The 16,790-nt window shown below is 43.2% G+C and overlaps 2 protein-coding genes across 4 annotated transcripts in view; both read left to right on the forward strand.

Moving 5' to 3' along the window:
- The first annotated feature begins 9,048 nt into the window (after positions 1-9,048).
- Positions 9,049-12,733, forward strand: ccdc28a (coiled-coil domain containing 28A). Its single transcript, XM_084347191.1, has 5 exons — positions 9,049-9,639; positions 9,780-9,967; positions 10,069-10,223; positions 10,489-10,511; positions 11,285-12,733. The coding sequence occupies exons 1-5, from the start codon at positions 9,476-9,478 to the stop codon at positions 11,337-11,339; spliced, it is 585 nt and encodes a 194-aa protein (XP_084203317.1). The 5' UTR covers positions 9,049-9,475; the 3' UTR covers positions 11,340-12,733.
- Positions 12,734-13,289: 556 nt separating this feature from the next.
- Positions 13,290-16,790, forward strand: part of ect2l (epithelial cell transforming 2 like) — a 75,310-nt gene continuing 71,809 nt past the window's right edge. For all 3 annotated transcript variants that reach the window (XM_084346793.1, XM_084346792.1, XM_084346791.1), the window contains exons 1-7: positions 13,290-13,702; positions 14,771-14,883; positions 14,965-15,127; positions 15,205-15,451; positions 15,532-15,748; positions 16,040-16,175; positions 16,285-16,450. In XM_084346793.1, coding sequence (XP_084202919.1) covers positions 13,568-13,702; positions 14,771-14,883; positions 14,965-15,127; positions 15,205-15,451; positions 15,532-15,748; positions 16,040-16,175; positions 16,285-16,450 — 1,177 coding nt within the window. In that variant the 5' untranslated portion in view covers positions 13,290-13,567. The remainder of the gene's footprint in view (positions 13,703-14,770; positions 14,884-14,964; positions 15,128-15,204; positions 15,452-15,531; positions 15,749-16,039; positions 16,176-16,284; positions 16,451-16,790) is intronic.

Consider the following 16,790-nt stretch of genomic DNA (forward strand, 5'->3'; position numbering starts at 1 on the left):
CAAAGAAAGGGAGGACGGGAGAAGAGTGCCGAGGCAGAGACAGACAGACAGAGCAGCAGCATATGGAACGGCAACAAAACGGAAAGAACTGACGAATGAATGGAACCAAACGAAAGGAGGAGAAGTGTTGGATTGAGGGATGAGAGGGAAGGCGAGGCCACCTCTTCTTCTCCCTCTCCTCCTCTCGTCCCTCCACTTCCCCCCCGTGAGAATGCAGCGTGTGTGTGTGTCTGTGTGTGTGTGTGTGTGTGTTGTCTTCCTCGTCAGATCTGCTTGGCTTTCATTCGCACACAAAGACGGGGACGTAGACGTACCTGGCACAGGGGGATGTGAAGGAGCTGGCAGAGGTGTGTGTGTGTGTGTGTGTGTGTGTGTGTGTGTGTGTCAGAGAGAGAAACAGATAAAGAGACACTGGCTCACCTGCCTGGCAGACGAGGAGGCCTGTGAGAGGAGATGGCCTGTCTGTCTGAGATGTCCCACTTAACACACTTAACACCAGCGTGGGCTCACTTCACAGTCACACACACTCTGCATCTGTTTGAGTTCGGATGTTTAATATATTGTGAAATGAAAGTGAAAAACTTGTGGTTGCATCCGTAATTTCAATCAGTAATGATAGCGAGACAAACAAGACCGGGATGTCCCAACCCGACTTTCCTTCCTTGATACTGTTTCTGATAGCTCAACTCTCTGGTCTTCGCCATCTTGTTTTTACGAGCCAGAAGTGACCGTATTTGGACGAGAAAGCGGAGCTGCGGAAGATACTGACTGGATCTGACTGGAGTCCGAGGACACACCAAGGTAGCGACAAGGTATCTTCAATTGTACTCTAGATGGGACCATTATTTACTAAATGAACATCATGCTGTGTTGAAGAAGACTTGAAACTATCAATCGAGACCATAAACTAATTAGGAAACTGTTGACTGAGGTAGTAAATCAAGTGAGAAGTAGGCTCATTTTCTCATAAGCTTACATACAATTGGACTTCTTTTTGAAACCAGTGAACTTGCCCCCTGCTGACAATTAGAAAAAATGCAGGTTTGAAGCAGTTTTTAGCTGGGGAGGTTATTCTGAATGGACTGATTGAGAACTAGAGGACACGCTGTGGTTGCTGCGGGTCAATCCGCAGGTATCCACGCCCTAAAACATATCCTGCGTTATCGTCTATTTTACTGTAAATACAACCATAACTTACAAAATGAACATCATGCTGTGTTGAAGAAGACTTGAAACTAGTGATTGAGACCATTAACTCAATAGGAAACTGTTTACTGAGGTAATACATGAAGACAGAAGTAGGCTCATTTTCTCATAAGCTTACATAAAAATTAGACTTCTTTTTTGAAACCAGCCCCTGCTGGCCACAAGAAATAATGCAGCTTTAAGGCACTTCCGCTTTGACTTCACATTTCAGTCCCCAAAGCATAGCAAAGGTTAGCCACACAATACTGACACAACTTCTACACACCTTTAAAGTTTTGTGAGTGCATCTTGCAGGGTTGTGATGTTACTGCTGTGGCAAAATCTGTGCACGATATAAACACCTGGCAAAGTACTATAATACAGTCTTTTCGTTGGATCATTCTGTGAATTAACCCTTTAATGAATGATCAGCTAGTCACATTAACTAATGCATGTTGTTGACAGTAAGTGATTTAATCTGTTTAGTCACTGTGACATATTTAATGAGTTAATTTAAGAAAGAAACAAGAAAAAGACGATTATTGTGCCGAGCGAGTGATTGCAGCACTTAGAGGAACGTTTCTTTTCCCTCGTTCGATAAGAATTAAAGGGTATAAAAACATGAAATTAAAAGGATAATGAATCCTTTTCACTGTGTGAGATTTATTGTTTCTAATACAACAGATAATTCCCTTCCCTTTTTATTGAGCCCGCGGAGTTGAGCTAAAAATTGGCTTAAAAGTCAAATTAGCGGCCAACAGCTGCAGCAGAATGAGTTTTGACGCCGGAGTGAAAATGTGTCCATGCTAAAGAAATTGGAGGGGTCTGCAATGCGACACAAACAAACAATAAACAAGGAAGCAAACAAATTGACGCACACACTGACACACACACGCACGTGCGCGAGGCAATCCGCTATGCTGCAATTAGCTTGTTTTAAAGGAAACAAATAACAGTAATTTCAACAGAACAGCATCCATAACAATTCACCCCTGGAGGGATCAGCTATTTAAACACACACACACAAAGATGGATACACACATGCACATAGGCACGCACATAGTCGTAGTCGTATTCAAATGCACACACAAAGATGCACGTGCATGCTAACACACACGCACACACACCTCCATTAAGTGTACTTGAGAGCAGCAGAGAGGGTCAGCTCAGTGTCTGAGTTATTACGCTACTTTGTTCTGCCTCAGTGGGAAGGCTGCACCCCGCACACACACACAAAGAATTATCATCACCTATCAACACTCAAGGTGCAAATATAAAAGGGTTGGTTTGATAATGGATTGAAAGAGATGAATAAAAGAATGGGTAAAAAAGATGGACGGATGAATGGAGAGCGAAAGCGTCTGCATGGTCGCTGTTTTCTTTTGCAGAAGTTTTGCAGCTGGCTGGGAGAAGCGGCCCTCTGTCTCTCCCTCTTTTTTTTCATGTCTCCCCCACCTCTCCGTCCATCTATCCATCCCCTTCCCCTCTGTCTGGGTTGTGCAACAATGGCGTGAAACATCTGCGGCTACCAGGTAATTATGGCCGAGCCAAAACAGCGGGGCAGTGCGGCGCCGACGAGCGCCGGCACCCCGCAATTAGCCCCGCATCTCCATCTCCCCTCGCTCTGTCGCTCCCCCAGATGACCAGCGTATTATCTCTGTGAAGAGAGCCGGGAGACAGAGGAGAGTGCAGGGGGATGAAAAGACAGATGAGTGATCTCAGAGGGACACCAGTGGTGGCAGATGAGGACACCAAAACTGTGCTCATTTTGGCCTTCATTGGATATTTGCTGGCATTCATTTAATCGAATTAATCTTTATCTTTGACCACCAACAATACAAGATTCTCCAGTTTGAGAGAAGTCGTGGGATTGACCTCTCAGGAAACACTGGTTGTTGATATCGGTGTTTTAAATAACGACATAATGAAATGGTAGAAGCAGCAGAGAGGGAACGCCAGCAACGTACAGGCCAACGAAATCTGTTAACCTGACAAGACTGAGTGGAGGGCAGTGGACACGGCATCCTCCGTGGATCTGTCGGTTCTGAATGCATGCTGCTGAGGGTCCAGGCTTGTCTCCCGAGTTGCTAATCACACTGTAAACAATGGCCGGTGCATGGAAGACTGCCAGCAGCTTGAGGCTACATTAGCTGCTACTAGCATGATACACCTGAATCACAAAGATGCTGAGCTGAAGTCAATATTGTTATGCAGCTGTTGTGATTTTCAAGTCGTGTGACGGCTGAGTGGAGGGCCGTGGATGTGGCATCCTCTGTGGATCGCTAAACTGTCAGCAGTTGAGTTGCATTGTGGGTAATGTAGGCACTAGGTTGTGACAAGGGACGCAAATGTGTGTGATATTAAAGTTTTACTCCGTGATAAATTACAGTATATACAAGCTGTGTTTTGGGTTTCATTTATTTTAAAGTTTTCCTTGTCTCGTACAATATGACCCCTATAAATATTATACAACTTTACGTCTTATTTGGAAGATTTTTATACTCGGTTCCATCTTTACACTAAATAATAGCACCTCAGTGACACTTTCAAGTCAGTCGGACAAATCAGAAGCAAACGTCGGCCTTGTTTAACTTAATTATATCATCTGAGTCTCCTCGTTTCATTCCCACAACTGATTTCCGTATCGGCATAAAAAGCCAAAATAAACACTGATAAAGTGACAGTGAGGAGGACAGGGAACGCAGCCAGACGGTCATATTGAAGCTCAATAGTTTAGCAATTCAAATTCAAATCCCAGTTTATTTACTGTTTTCCCAAACTTTTCCATGGGGGCAGCTTCCCTCGCCTTCTCACATTTGCCGTCCACTGTGTCTTCATTACGTGCGTTTGATTGGTAGGTGCACGAGTGTTTGTGCGCACACACATTGACATGTGTCGGTGTGTGCCTGTGTTAGCTCTCCGCCGTTTGTGCGATTGTTTGCTTATGCATGTGCACCCCGAGAGCGTATGTGTGTTTCTGACTGCGGGTGCATTTTATGATGTGTACTCTCTTTCTCTTCCGAGTCCAGGAGTCCCCGTCAGGACCCCTAGGCGTCCCTGTGCCTGCCTGCCAAAAACGTCTGCATCTCCTGGACCCCCTCGAGGCAGGGGACAGCCAAATGTCACTTGGACCCTCTACAGAGTGGTGAGAGGAGGACAGGAAGAGGCGAGTGGGAGAGAGGGGGGGAGGCTGGAGGAAGGAGGAGAGGGGGAGGACACGGGGAATTGTACGAGAGGGAGACGAAAGTTAAAGAGGAGGTTCGAAGATATGTGGAGTGGAGAGTCGGATTAGATAATACAGAATATTTTGAGTTTTTAGGTGCAAATATTGACGGAAACTTGCTTATTTTAGTCTTTTGTTATCGTTTTTCATCGCAAAATCTTTCCACTTTCAAAGACCTTCCTGTTGGATCTTTGTTTTAGCACATTAGCTCATGCCAGATGTGAAATAATAAAAGCATCACCACTTTTATGGTCAGTACAGATGGATAAGAGTGGTTATAGACTATTTTACCGATCATATAACATTGCATTTTTGGTGCATCTACAACTTCATATCTATTACGTTGCTGCTGACGAGTTTCCATAAGGTTTATTTCCTTCCACCTTGGCAGCCACTGGCTATTTCAAGCAACATCTGGAGATCCAGTTATTTAGCCAGAGAAGCTAAAAATTCAGTTGAATCCTTCTTATTTCATGCTCAAAATCAAGGTTGATTGTTGGAGGTAACTCTCCATTTTTTTATTTTTCTATGTTGCAGAAAACCACCATCCTGTCCTCACCAGGAAAACGACACAGGTTGATTTTTTTCAAGGATTTAAAACAGCCAGTGTTTACGTTGGTGGCAACCTCTAAATGGAGACGAACGCAAAGGAGGAAGTCAGGTGACGTATACTGTATAAAGGGTGAGAAACACAGGGCTTTTAACACGTTACGTACGTAATTAACATTCTTATTTTAACCCAACACATGATCTAAACCTAACCAAGTAGTTTTGGTGCCTAACCTAACCAAATTGCGGCTGTTTCACAACATTAATTTACATCATGTATGGAATATAAAGTCACCTACATAACTTATGCTGTTTCAGCCAGTGAAATAAAGTTTGACGCTGTAGCCCTAGGTAGAGCGTCACAGTTTGAAGCTTAACTGACCACCGAGCAAGCTGCTGTATTTGACATGTAAGCCGTTTCGGCAGTCACTGAACTATGTTCAAGTTAGCGGCCTCCTGTCGGGGAGGGTGAGGCCATCTGTATTCAGCAGTTGCAGTCTGAGAACACAACTGCTAGATGCCACAAAATCTGACACACTGGACCTTTAAATGTGTAGATAGTACCAGGTTTAAATAACAGTACTCTCAGTGTGCAGGTCAGTCAGGCTTACAGAAGCTCTGTAACATTAATTTAAGGGTCTCCTTAAATAAATAATTAAATGACGAAAGGTTTCTTTATTTTCACCCACCTCCCTCGTTCATCTCTGCCGGGCTCGTCCTCCTTGTCCTTGCACGGGGGGACGAATGGATGTCAAGGAAAAGACGTCCGCGCAGGAGATAAAATCACACCGCTAACCGAGAAAAGATATAAATCTCCTCTAGTCGGGGGGGAAACACTCACTTCACGTGTGTGTGCGAGGGATAAAAACATGTCTTATTCTGGGTCACAGCTGCCGACATGACAACACACACACTTGTAACCCCTCTGCTTAACCCTAATTCCCAGCAGAGCCTCGCACACACCCAGTGTCTCCTATAGTCCCCTGAGTGTCCCTTCCCCACACTGGGGGTTACACATACAGCACATACAAGCACGCACATGAATGGAAACAATAATAATGTTTATAATAAGATGATTCATTTATGTTTTTACTCTTTTAATCCCGGTTACTTCTGTTAAAACGCAGGAACGACGTCGGAAAAAGGCGGCTAACTTAGAATTAGCGGCGAGACGTAGCGTGTAATTAAACGAGCTGTCATTCATTTACAACCCGATGCATAATTCAAGCAGCGGCGCACACCAGAGGAAGAATGAACTGGCTGTAACAAGCAGCTAGCTCTCCAAACAGCACCTACACAGCAATTACCTGTGAGAGATAGCTCTCTGTGTGTGTGTGAGTGTGTGTGTGTGTGTGTGTGTGTGTGTGTGTGAGTGAGTGTGTGGAGCCTCTAAGTTAATGGCCGTGTGGACGCGACAGTCTAAATGTGTTCATCTGTAACATTTTATCCTGGTTCACCTCACTCAGCCACTGTCACACACACTCAAACACACATGAGCTCAGGAGAGGAGGAGGAGGAGGAGGGAGAGGAAGCGATCTGCAGACACGAGGCCGTTTTACACACAAATCTGGAACTTTTTCAGGAAATCAAGATTTTTTTCCCCAAAAAATTTTAGCTTGTTTACTCACAATACTGTCTTCAAATAAAGATAAAAAGATAACGGCCTATAAATATTCTCGCTTCATGTTTTTTTTTATATTTTGAGATTTGAAACAGCTGGTAGCGTTGTCAAAAATGGCGAATGGTTTCAATGCTCTTTTCTCTCCAAAAGTGAGTCGAGACACATTATTTTTAAATGCCTGATTTAAAGAGTTAAAAAAACACATTTTTAAATTTATTTTTAATGTTTCCTACCGTCATTCTGCTGTTCTCGTCAAGTAAGGAGTGTTTTGCCTCCTCATGTTATTGCTGTGCATTGTTGTATGTATCTTTTAATAAGAATCTAAAAGGTTATGACCTCAGTGTGGTGTCAATTTTTCCAGATATCTATATTTTTCTCTAGAAAAGCCTGGAACTGGAAAGAAATATGAAAAAATACCTGCCAATAATTGTCTCAAATATCAAATATATATAATAAGAAGACTTTGAAAACCATAATAAGAAATAATCCAGATGATCCAAACAAGAAAAAGTGTCAAAACCAGGAAGCAAATATTAAAAAGCCTCATAGTGGCTAAATATATAAAAGTCTGGTCATTGAAGAAGTCAACATGTTTGTCTTACATATATTACAGCAACAGCCAATCAGAGGCCATCACATGGACCGGATAATAACATACCAGGTGAAACAAAAAGGAAATAATGAAATAAAATAGATGACATGACATTTTTATACTTGGAGCCCCTGGATTGACTTTGAAAGTCTTTCTAAAATGTTCCACATATGAGATTTTGAACATTAATATAGCAGCACAACAACAGCTACTTACTATATTGAGATATAGTGGAGTAATAGAGTCCCACTCGCCACGTGTGTGTTGTGATCCACACTTCTCTGTTCTTTGTTTTGGTGGCACCTTTAACTCAGCTAATCGTCCGGTGCTTCATCGGGACTGCGTGGGTGACGTTTAGTCAGATGTAGCTCACAAGTACCTGTTAACACATGCAAACAACCCCAGAGCCATCTTCAGATTTTGATTCACATATTGCTCAATCCCGATTGGCTCAGATTCAGCTTTTTTTTCCAGCGACTCCTCGCCCGCTTAAAGATAAGTGAGAAGAAACACAGAAATATCTCATGATAAATAATCAAAAACTGGTTAAGGAATACCGACAAACAAAAAAAGGGGACTGAAGTGGATTGATCCAGGCGTGCATTGTGGGTAGATGATGACGGAGGACGATGGAGTGCTGAAGGAATCTTACAGGAAGTCGAAAGACGTGACTTTTAAGGGTATATAAATGTGACATTTCAGAGATCCTCATTGGGAAAGTCTTTCCTCTTGATCCTTCAGCAGAAATTAATTTTCCATCACAGTTTAAACATTTATCTGATGCTTTCTACTGTTTTTCATTCCCCCTCCAGAGTGACATATAAAGGCTGTCATGTAATTACCAACAAAGGACAGCCATGCAATTACACATTTTCTTTATTTTTGGTGTCCGTAAAAATGAATAAAGTCAGCTATTTGTGCAGCTATTCAAGACTGTGACTGGAATAGCATCACCTGCAGACCCCAAAACACTCTTTCACTGCAAAATATTTGGTGTTGTGGAATTCAATTAATGGGTATTTTGAATAGTTTATGTTTGTGAAAGCATGCACAGTTAATTAAAGTGCACAAAGTGCCTCCTTTCAGCATGTTTATCAGCTATTAATACTTCATTAATTAAGAAGAGAGAGGGGGAGTCATTATTGGATGTTCACTTATCTCCCCCTTGTGGTTCTTTTGTGTAACTACATCTCAGTCAGCTCAGGTCTTTAAATGTTAAAGGGATAACAAATATACAAATAGGGACAGTTTACTCTATAGGAGGGTAAAACTTTAAGTTCTCTAATTCAATGCAACTGAATAAATGAGAATCAGAAATAGAGAGAAATCTAAATAATTGAGTTGAATTTAGAAAGAAAATAAATAAGAATATTTAAATTATTGTGTTAATAAAGCTTAATAGTATGAAAGTGTCTACTTAAAGTGTGAGGAAATTGGATTTTGAGTGTGTTTCACAGTAATCAAGTAGTTTTAAAACATTTTTTACTCCTAAAATGTCCCGAGGATTAAAAAAAAAGATGACAAATTCATTTGTAAGGGCTTTTTTAAATATTAAACTAATATTTGCCAGCATTAATAAGATATTCAACATTTTCCTGCATGAAATTCACAAAAAAGTCACTTCATTGGAAAGAAGGCAAGATGTTGGGCCCAGTTCCAATTCGCAGTTGAGGAACCTTTGAAGGACACTACGCATAGAAGGAGAGAAACTTTTATCAAGTTACGATAGACTTTTAGTACACAGTAAGTACTTTTTGCTATCAGCAACATAAAGAATATAGTTATTTCATCATTGTGTTAAGTTTGATAATACTCCGTGTTTTAATCCACGGTGTAGCAGTCAACCGGTAAAGATTTGGAATCTGGCCTTGATTGGCTTCGTTGCGTCCCACCAAAACAGGAAGTTTTCAGAGTTTACAAGCTAGCTAACTAGCCTGCGGGGTGCATACGCATTTTTAAACGTTTCAACAAATGTTTGAATCGTGTGGACTGTCTGTCAGCGCCATAGGCGACGAACTATTTGCTCAGCAGTAGTTGTCAGCGGATGTGTTCATCGGCTCCTGTTTGTGGTGATTAACTTCAACGGGCGCCCTGTCAGGTTGCGTCTGAGGATTAGCAAACAAGCTAGCTGGTAAGCTAACGTTAGCTCTGTCACGATTTACATTAATACCTGTCAGGGTGGTTTTCCTGCGTGGTTAGCTGCGGGGTTTGGCGTCACGTTTCAGCGCTGTCTGTAGTTCTAGCTGTCGGCTTGTCGCGTTTCACCCGCTGTTCAGCTCACTAAACAGCACCGTAACATGAAGTTATGGAGGAGCGAAAGCTAAAGCGAAAGAGTCCCAGGACCACCACCAACCCGGCGCCCCAGCCTGCGAGCTCTGGCCGGAAAACCAGCACTTCCTCCGGGGGACGGCACGTCGGCTACAGCCACCAAATGGGGACTCACTCCAGCCAGAAGGGCAAGAGTAGGAGGTAGTGACTGTAAAATACGACTATTTAATCATCCTATGATGCAAAGAAGCTACATAATTTTAGGTTGCTAGTGTTATATAATTACCAGGCAGTGTCATCTCTCCTTTTGTGACTGTTCTGTGTTGTTTGTGTTTGTCCAGGGCAGCCAGAGATAAACCCAGGCACCATCTGGGTTCGGCTGCTAAAGCTACACCGAGCCAGGGTCAGGGCCAGGCAGCCCCCATCATCCAGCACTCCTTCCTGACTGATGTGTCAGATGTACAGGAGATGGAGAACGGCCTGCTCAGTCTCCTCAACGACTTCCACTCAGGGAAACTACAAGCATTTGGTAATTTGGACTCCTGGCCGTAAACACAACATGTGAAACAGCCGTGTATAACTGTAGGAAGTGGACGAAAATAGTGTTTCTGTGCTCCTGTCTGTTGTCAGGCAATGAGTGCTCCATAGGGCAGATGGAGCATGTGAGGGAGATGCAGGAGAAGCTGGCCCGCTTGCACTTTGACCTCTACGGGGAGGTGGATGAAATGCCCGAAGACCAGAGGAAGGTGGCCTGCGACACCAACATGGACAAGTTACTTCTAAATGTAAGACCTTAATTACATTATTTGTCAAAAATGATGACTTTTGAACCAGAACCAGAACCAGAAGCAGTCCTGCTCCAGAAGTGTTGGTGATTGAACACAGTGAGGTCATTGTGTTGTTGCATGTACCTTTGTAAAGCTGTGCAAGGATTTAGCTGCTTATTCCTCAGATGCCAGGTCTTTGAGAGTTTAGTTAGCCGCCTGGATCAAGAACGTCCTTCACAATGTTGTACAACGAGATTAAATCAAATGTTGTTTTTCTCCACAGCTTGAGGAGCTGAGTTCTTCCATGTATCCTTTCATTCACCAGTCCACCTGAATTACTGTTTAAAGGTGCAATAGTAAAGAATAGGACACCTGTCAGGGGTCAGCATGTCACCAGACTAACGGGTAACTGTAGCTGCCATTAGCTAGTAAGCTTAGTTAACCGTGCAGCTAGCGGTTGAATTAGCCGATTTTGCCCAGACTAGGAGCTTTGACCCCTGGGGGAGTGTTGGTGCTGTTTACCATCAGACTACCACCTCTTGAGGAACTAGCTGGTTAGCATGCTAACTTCAATAGATATACCTCCAACACAAGACATCAAGTCGAAACTGCTATTTCTGGTGATAATTGTAGTTAATTTTTGAACATTTAAAACTAAAATGATCACACATTGCACTTTATAAGGTGCTATATGTAAGATTTTATGTGACAGTGATGATTAGTCTTGAGATTTTGACGTGTATGTATTGTGTTGCAGAAATGTCTACTGAAGTTAGCATGTTATCCCCAGCCTGTCCTGGTATAAAGCTCTTGTGCTATTTGTATAAACATAAAAACTTCCCTAGTGCTCCTTGCTCCCAGTTTGGACCACTAGCTGCACTGCTAACTGCGCTAACTGCTTACAGCTGCAGCTACAGTTAGCAGCAGTTAGCCGTAACTCTGGCGTAATGCCACTCCCTATTTTTTTTAGCACCTTAAAAGTAAAACTTCTCTGCGCTCAGGTTGCCTGTCCATCCTGTCTTGATCTTTTAAAATCCTGAGATGTTGGCCGGTGTTTGTCCTTGACCCTGCTTCTCCAGTCAGAAACTAAATCTCGCCGACACCCAGGAGGTCCCGAGGACTGCCAGCGTGTGATTTCTGTGATCCGTTTGTTTCCTGCCACCTTGAGGGGCTGCGACGGATGAGATGGAGTCGAAGCGAGCTTGAGGCACTTTCTCTTAAGTATTACAGCAGAAATGGCAACAAAGCTGCTCACCAGCGTTCCCTGTTTGTACAGGCAGATGGATGTATCGTAAGATGGCCCAACAGGGATGCACTGACAGCCTTATTTTTTACTAATATGGATCAGAAAATAGTTATAGTCTTATCTTAATAAACGGCAAGAGGATATTCTATCACATTATATAATATATTGGCTCTGGTGCATTCCTGTTGTGGCCGTTTTAAAGTCAAGTTGTAGTCAGTTCACTAATTTCCAAACAGTCTAGACTTGCAATACATTGCTAACCAAAGTGATATTGATAAAAAGCACTCACCGTATTCCTCTTCAGTGTTTGTTTATGGGCTTTGTTAAAGGTGAACTGATTGCAAATGTACTTTTTAAGCAATTTTTCAGATATCTAAACTCATTCGATTGCACTTTTGTCTTATATAAGTTCTGTAACATCACAAACTTAAGACCCAGAGCGAGACCTGTCAAAATATAGGTACAGAAAGTAAGTATATAATTGTTTTTCAGTGCAGAGCTAGGAAGAGGATTAGGTGTTAAAAAATAAGTCAGAATAGAGATTAATGTCATTTTTTTTGTACAGTGGCCCTAATCCTCATCTGTAGATCTGTGAGACAGTAAAACCTATAAAATATTTCCAATATTCACTAAATCTACCAAAAAATAACCCTTCAACAACCCTGCGCTGTACGTTATGGGCAGCGACGCCAGCCGTTTGTGATGTTTCCATATGATTTCCTGCTACATGTGAGTGGCCTGATATCACCTCCAACACCTCGCTCAGTGTTGAACATATTTGCACATATCCACGCAACATGCGGGACACACTGCACATTTATCACCAGTGTGTTGGTTTGACGCTGGAAGAGAATAATCCAAATGTTGACATCACAACCATGCCTTAATTTCTTTTTCTCCTCGCCTTATTGGTTTTAACGTTTTTAATCGACCGTCATAGAACATGTTGATTTTTAGGTGTGAACGTTTTAAGATAATCATTTGATGCTGCTTTGATTGTACTTTTATTTCATCACTTCTTTAACCAGTGTTGTCGGGGGGGAGGGGAGGGGACGTATTCTGGGACTATTCTGAAGTGTTTTAACTGTTTGGTGATTTTATTTTTATTGACTTAATAAATGTGTTGTCTGAAAGTCTCGGCTACAGTTTTTAAACCATTCAGAAGGGAAGGATGTTGGAGAGAGCGATGGAATAATGAGGGTTAAAGGTGCAACATGTAGTTTTCAGGAGATACATGTTCACATATTGATAATAAACACACTGTCCTCTAAGGATAACACAATTTAATTCTGTTTTACTTTGTTTATGGTAGCAGGACTTATTCAAGTAGTGGCCTTTCTATGCCAAACTGCTCTTGAGGACCTTCTTCCCTTCAAGTACAGCTTGTTTATATGGAAATATATCACATAACCATTTCTAAGTTTGTATTAGTAATATTGTTGGCGAAGGTTCTCAGTCACCCAGGTCATGGTAAATCCAAGTGCTGTATCGTAGGCAATTAGAGTTATTAGTAATATTGTAAATATTAACTTTACAAGTCTAATTTTTCCGATCCACCTGTTTATCAGCAAAGATGAGTCTTAGATATGATATTACATGAAGGAACACGTCAATTGTCGACAAAGTAACATGTCAGTAAAGTACAAATACTTCAAATTTATACTTTAAGAAAAAATCAGTAACTCACAATATTGATAAGGTAATAATAATAATACAAACTCAGACATTATTATTTACATAACTGAATAAACAAGCTGTTCTCAGAGGAACACTGTTTGAAGCTGGAGAGGTGGCGGGGTCCGCCACATAAACAAAGTAAAACAGTATGAAAGTGTATTAATCTGAATTAAAACTGCACGTTTAAATAGTGCTACATGTTCAGAGTTAGTCCAGGTTGTGTTCGGCCTCAGTGATCATGTGGTCGGACGTCCTGCTCTCGGACTGGACCCGGTTCCGTCACTTATTGATGAGCTGCCGCTGTGAAGGAATGTGTTGACGCGTCTCTAAGGTTACAGCTGCGGGGACAGGAACAATGGCCGCCCGGTGTTGGCCCGGCAGAGATGGGAGCACGCAGATTTAATCACTGTTTCTAGATTTTTAATTCTGGCTTTCCAACATGGAGCCGAGCCTGAGGTCAGCCCCGCACTCGGTGAAGCGGTGGCAGCTCGGCGGGACGGACTACGACCCGCAGCGGTCCCAGACCCTCTTCAGCACCTGGACCCCTCTGAACCACAGGACCGGGAACCTGCAGGTCAGAACCCGACAATAAATGCCTGTGAATCAAACTTTTAGTGACATTAAGGTTCGTGTCTGTGTTTGCTAGCAGCCACCAGATGGCGGGAAAGACCAAATTATTAAGGCGTCACAGATGAGATTTTCAGATTTATATTATAAACATGTTTATTTAATACTTTTTTTTAAAGCTTTATTTATTTTAGTGCGCGTATAAGCTTTAAAACAACATGCTATCATGAAACAACACTTAGCTAACTGGCCAATTAAGCTAATTTGGAGCAGGTGTGCTAACAAGTCGCCTCTGTACGTTTCGGGTCCACTGCGCATGCGTGAAGACAAGGTGAGGCTGGGCAGCCATGTTTAAATCCTCCAGCCTGAAGAGGAGAAGTCATAAGTTTCATACCCACTGAGGGCTTTTCTGTTGCTTTACACACAACTTCTTGCTTAAAACTAATTGATTTGATCCAATAATCATTAATATATCGTCATAACAGTTGGTATTCCCCTCCTGCACTGTGTTGCCAGGTTGGTTTGATGTTTTCAAGCCCAATAGTTACTCGAAATCCACCTCATTAGAGGTTAAAGACTCTATGAAAACAAAGGCCATCTAAATCCAGATTGTTAAATTAGGATCCACATTAAATTGTACTCACTCAGAGATTCCAGCCACATAAATACGCCTGAGGGATTATTATCTTTTCAGGTTGTCCGTCTGTCACATTCTTGTGAAGAGGATATCTCAAGAATGCTTTGAGGGAACATCTTTAATGAGTTTGGCACAAATGTCCATTTGGACTCGAAGATGATCTGATTAGATTCTGGTGGTCAAAGGTCCAAGGTCACTGTGATGTCTCAAAACACACTTCTGGCCATTAATTAACAATGTCTAATAGGATAATATGTTATGTCTTGACATTTTATATCCAAAAGGTTAAAGGTTAACCTCACATCATAATATTCTGCAAAAAATGTCCCGGCCTTTAGTCGGCGCTGTTGCTCAGGAACAGAAACGTTCCCTCTTCATCAGTGTGTTGATGTGTCACCTTCCCTACGTCCTCCACTGAGTGTTTGAAGTTTGCTGCAGCTATTTGAGGAGAGGATGAACCTGGTGCTGCACTGGTTTGACCTGTGGACTGACAGACAGAGGAAACACCTGCTGCACTCTCTGCTCACACGCTGCACCAGCTCACAGCTCAAGTAAGATCTTTAATACCCCTTTTTAGTCTAATGATGTCGTAAGTGTTTAGGAATTAAAAAAAACCCTGACGATCTGAGCAGGCACTGCAGGGATTTGCTGATCGAGACGGTTCCTGTGACTCGAGTGGACTTCACGGCGGTGCTGCCGCGCTTCCTGTCCCTGTATGTGATGTCATTTCTGACCCCTCGTGACCTCTGCTCCGCCGGCCAAGTCAGCTGGCACTGGAGGGTCCTAGCTGAGCAGGTGAGAGGCCCAACAGAGAGGAGTCTCAGTTTTACTTGTGGGCCATTCGTCAACTTGTCCCCTCTCTTTCTGCTCAGGACTGTCTGTGGGCCGGCCGCTGCATCAGAAGAGGCTGGTTCCTTCCCTACGCCCCAGGAGAGAAAGAATTTGGAGCGTGGAAGAACCACTACGTCTCCTGCTTCTCCACGCTGGACTGGCTCACCCCGCGGGAGGCGGCCGAGCAGTACGGGACCCTCAACCAACCGAGCACAGAGGAGGAGGAAGAGAGGAGGAAGGAGAGGAGGATCAGGCAGATGATCAGAGACAAACTGCAGGAGGAGAAGAGTGAGTGGAAAAGAGAGAGATGAAAGGAAACGACAAGTAACAGCAGCTCTCAGTGCTTATACTGTATCTGATGTCTGCAGGACTGTCGATGAGAACCAGAAGAGCCTGGGGCAGCTACACAAAGCCAGGAGGAGACAGAGGTGGGAGGCCCAGCTCTGGACTAACATTCAGGTCATGGCCTTCTCTCTCGTGGCCTCCTAGGACTGCTGGGTCTCCCAGCCTCTGTCTCAGCCTGGATAGAGGACAGCCCATGACTGCTGCTCCAAGCCTGGAGAGAGTCCAGACCTACACCAGCAGGTCATTGTCTACAGAACATAAACACCCAACAATGAAGGTCACCGCCGCAGGTCGCTGCTGCAGTCAGGTTGATAAACAGGAGTGAAGATAAATCAACTTTTTAATCCCAGAAGTTAAAAACTAATCTCTGAGCTCTCCTCCTGTCCTGGCTCTTGCTTCACACTTTAAAGACAGCTAATTCAAGCTCTCTACAAGAAAGCAAATGACCTCATTGCCCCAAATTCCTGTTAATAATCCTTTTTTTATGTATTAAAGCTGTGATGTGAACCGGACCTCCATCCTCTCTTTCAGTGAAAGACCAAACAAAGCCAGTGGAGCTCTGTCCTCCTTCACCTACAGTCCTGCAGCGCCACACTCACCCCCTCACATCCATCTGTCCTCTCCTGCCCTCTTACTGCTGATCTCCAACAGGATCCCTGCCTATGAGGTAAAGGAAAAATAAAGAGTCTATCAGTGAGTGTAAAAGAAAAGGCACATTGGGAACACGAGCGTCTAATATTTCTCCCTGTCTGCTCTTTTCCTCACGCTCCACGTAGCTGCTGCTGAGTGGTGTGAAGGCTGGAGTGATTGTGGTTCTGTACGACCACAGAGGGACTCTCTCGGCTCTGTTAGCCCAGGCGGAGAGGGCCGTTTCTGGGCAGACAGCTCAGAGGCTGGGCCTGCTAGCTCCGGGAGGAACGGAGGAAATCCATCTGCTTCACAGTGAGGATTAATAATCCTGTGTGTTTTAACGTGTGCAAACACTGCCAGCGCCAGCTCCGGTCCAAGTGGAGCCTCTGGTGCTACAAGTTTTATCTCTCAGGATACTCTGAAGCACATCTGCTCGAACCATTTCACAGCTTTTTGTATTATGATAGCACCTTTTCTTGAGTCCACGGCTATCCTTGTCCCTTAGCTAAGAGTTGGTCCAAGGCTTACTATCATAAATCATACATTAATTTTACATTATGAAGGACTCGGCACACTCCAGATCAGAAAGTCAGGCTTGTAATTAGTTTTCAAAGTTGACACATGATGGACTGAATCAGCATACAAACCCACT

The sequence above is a fragment of the Pagrus pagrus genome (genome assembly GCF_965226575.1).
Source record: "Pagrus pagrus genome assembly, chromosome: 24".
Taxonomy (NCBI): domain Eukaryota; kingdom Metazoa; phylum Chordata; class Actinopteri; order Spariformes; family Sparidae; genus Pagrus; species Pagrus pagrus.

Excerpts from the sequence above, each read along its gene's own strand:
- ccdc28a (XM_084347191.1), top strand. The coding sequence starts at position 9,476 with ATGGAGGAGCGAAAGCTAAAGCGAAAGAGTCCCAGGACCACCACCAAC. Across the intron at positions 9,968-10,068 it reads AGGGAAACTACAAGCATTTG|GCAATGAGTGCTCCATAGGG; the intron begins GTAATTTGGACT and ends GTCTGTTGTCAG. Across the intron at positions 10,512-11,284 it reads GAGGAGCTGAGTTCTTCCAT|TCAGAAACTAAATCTCGCCG; the intron begins GTATCCTTTCAT and ends CTGCTTCTCCAG.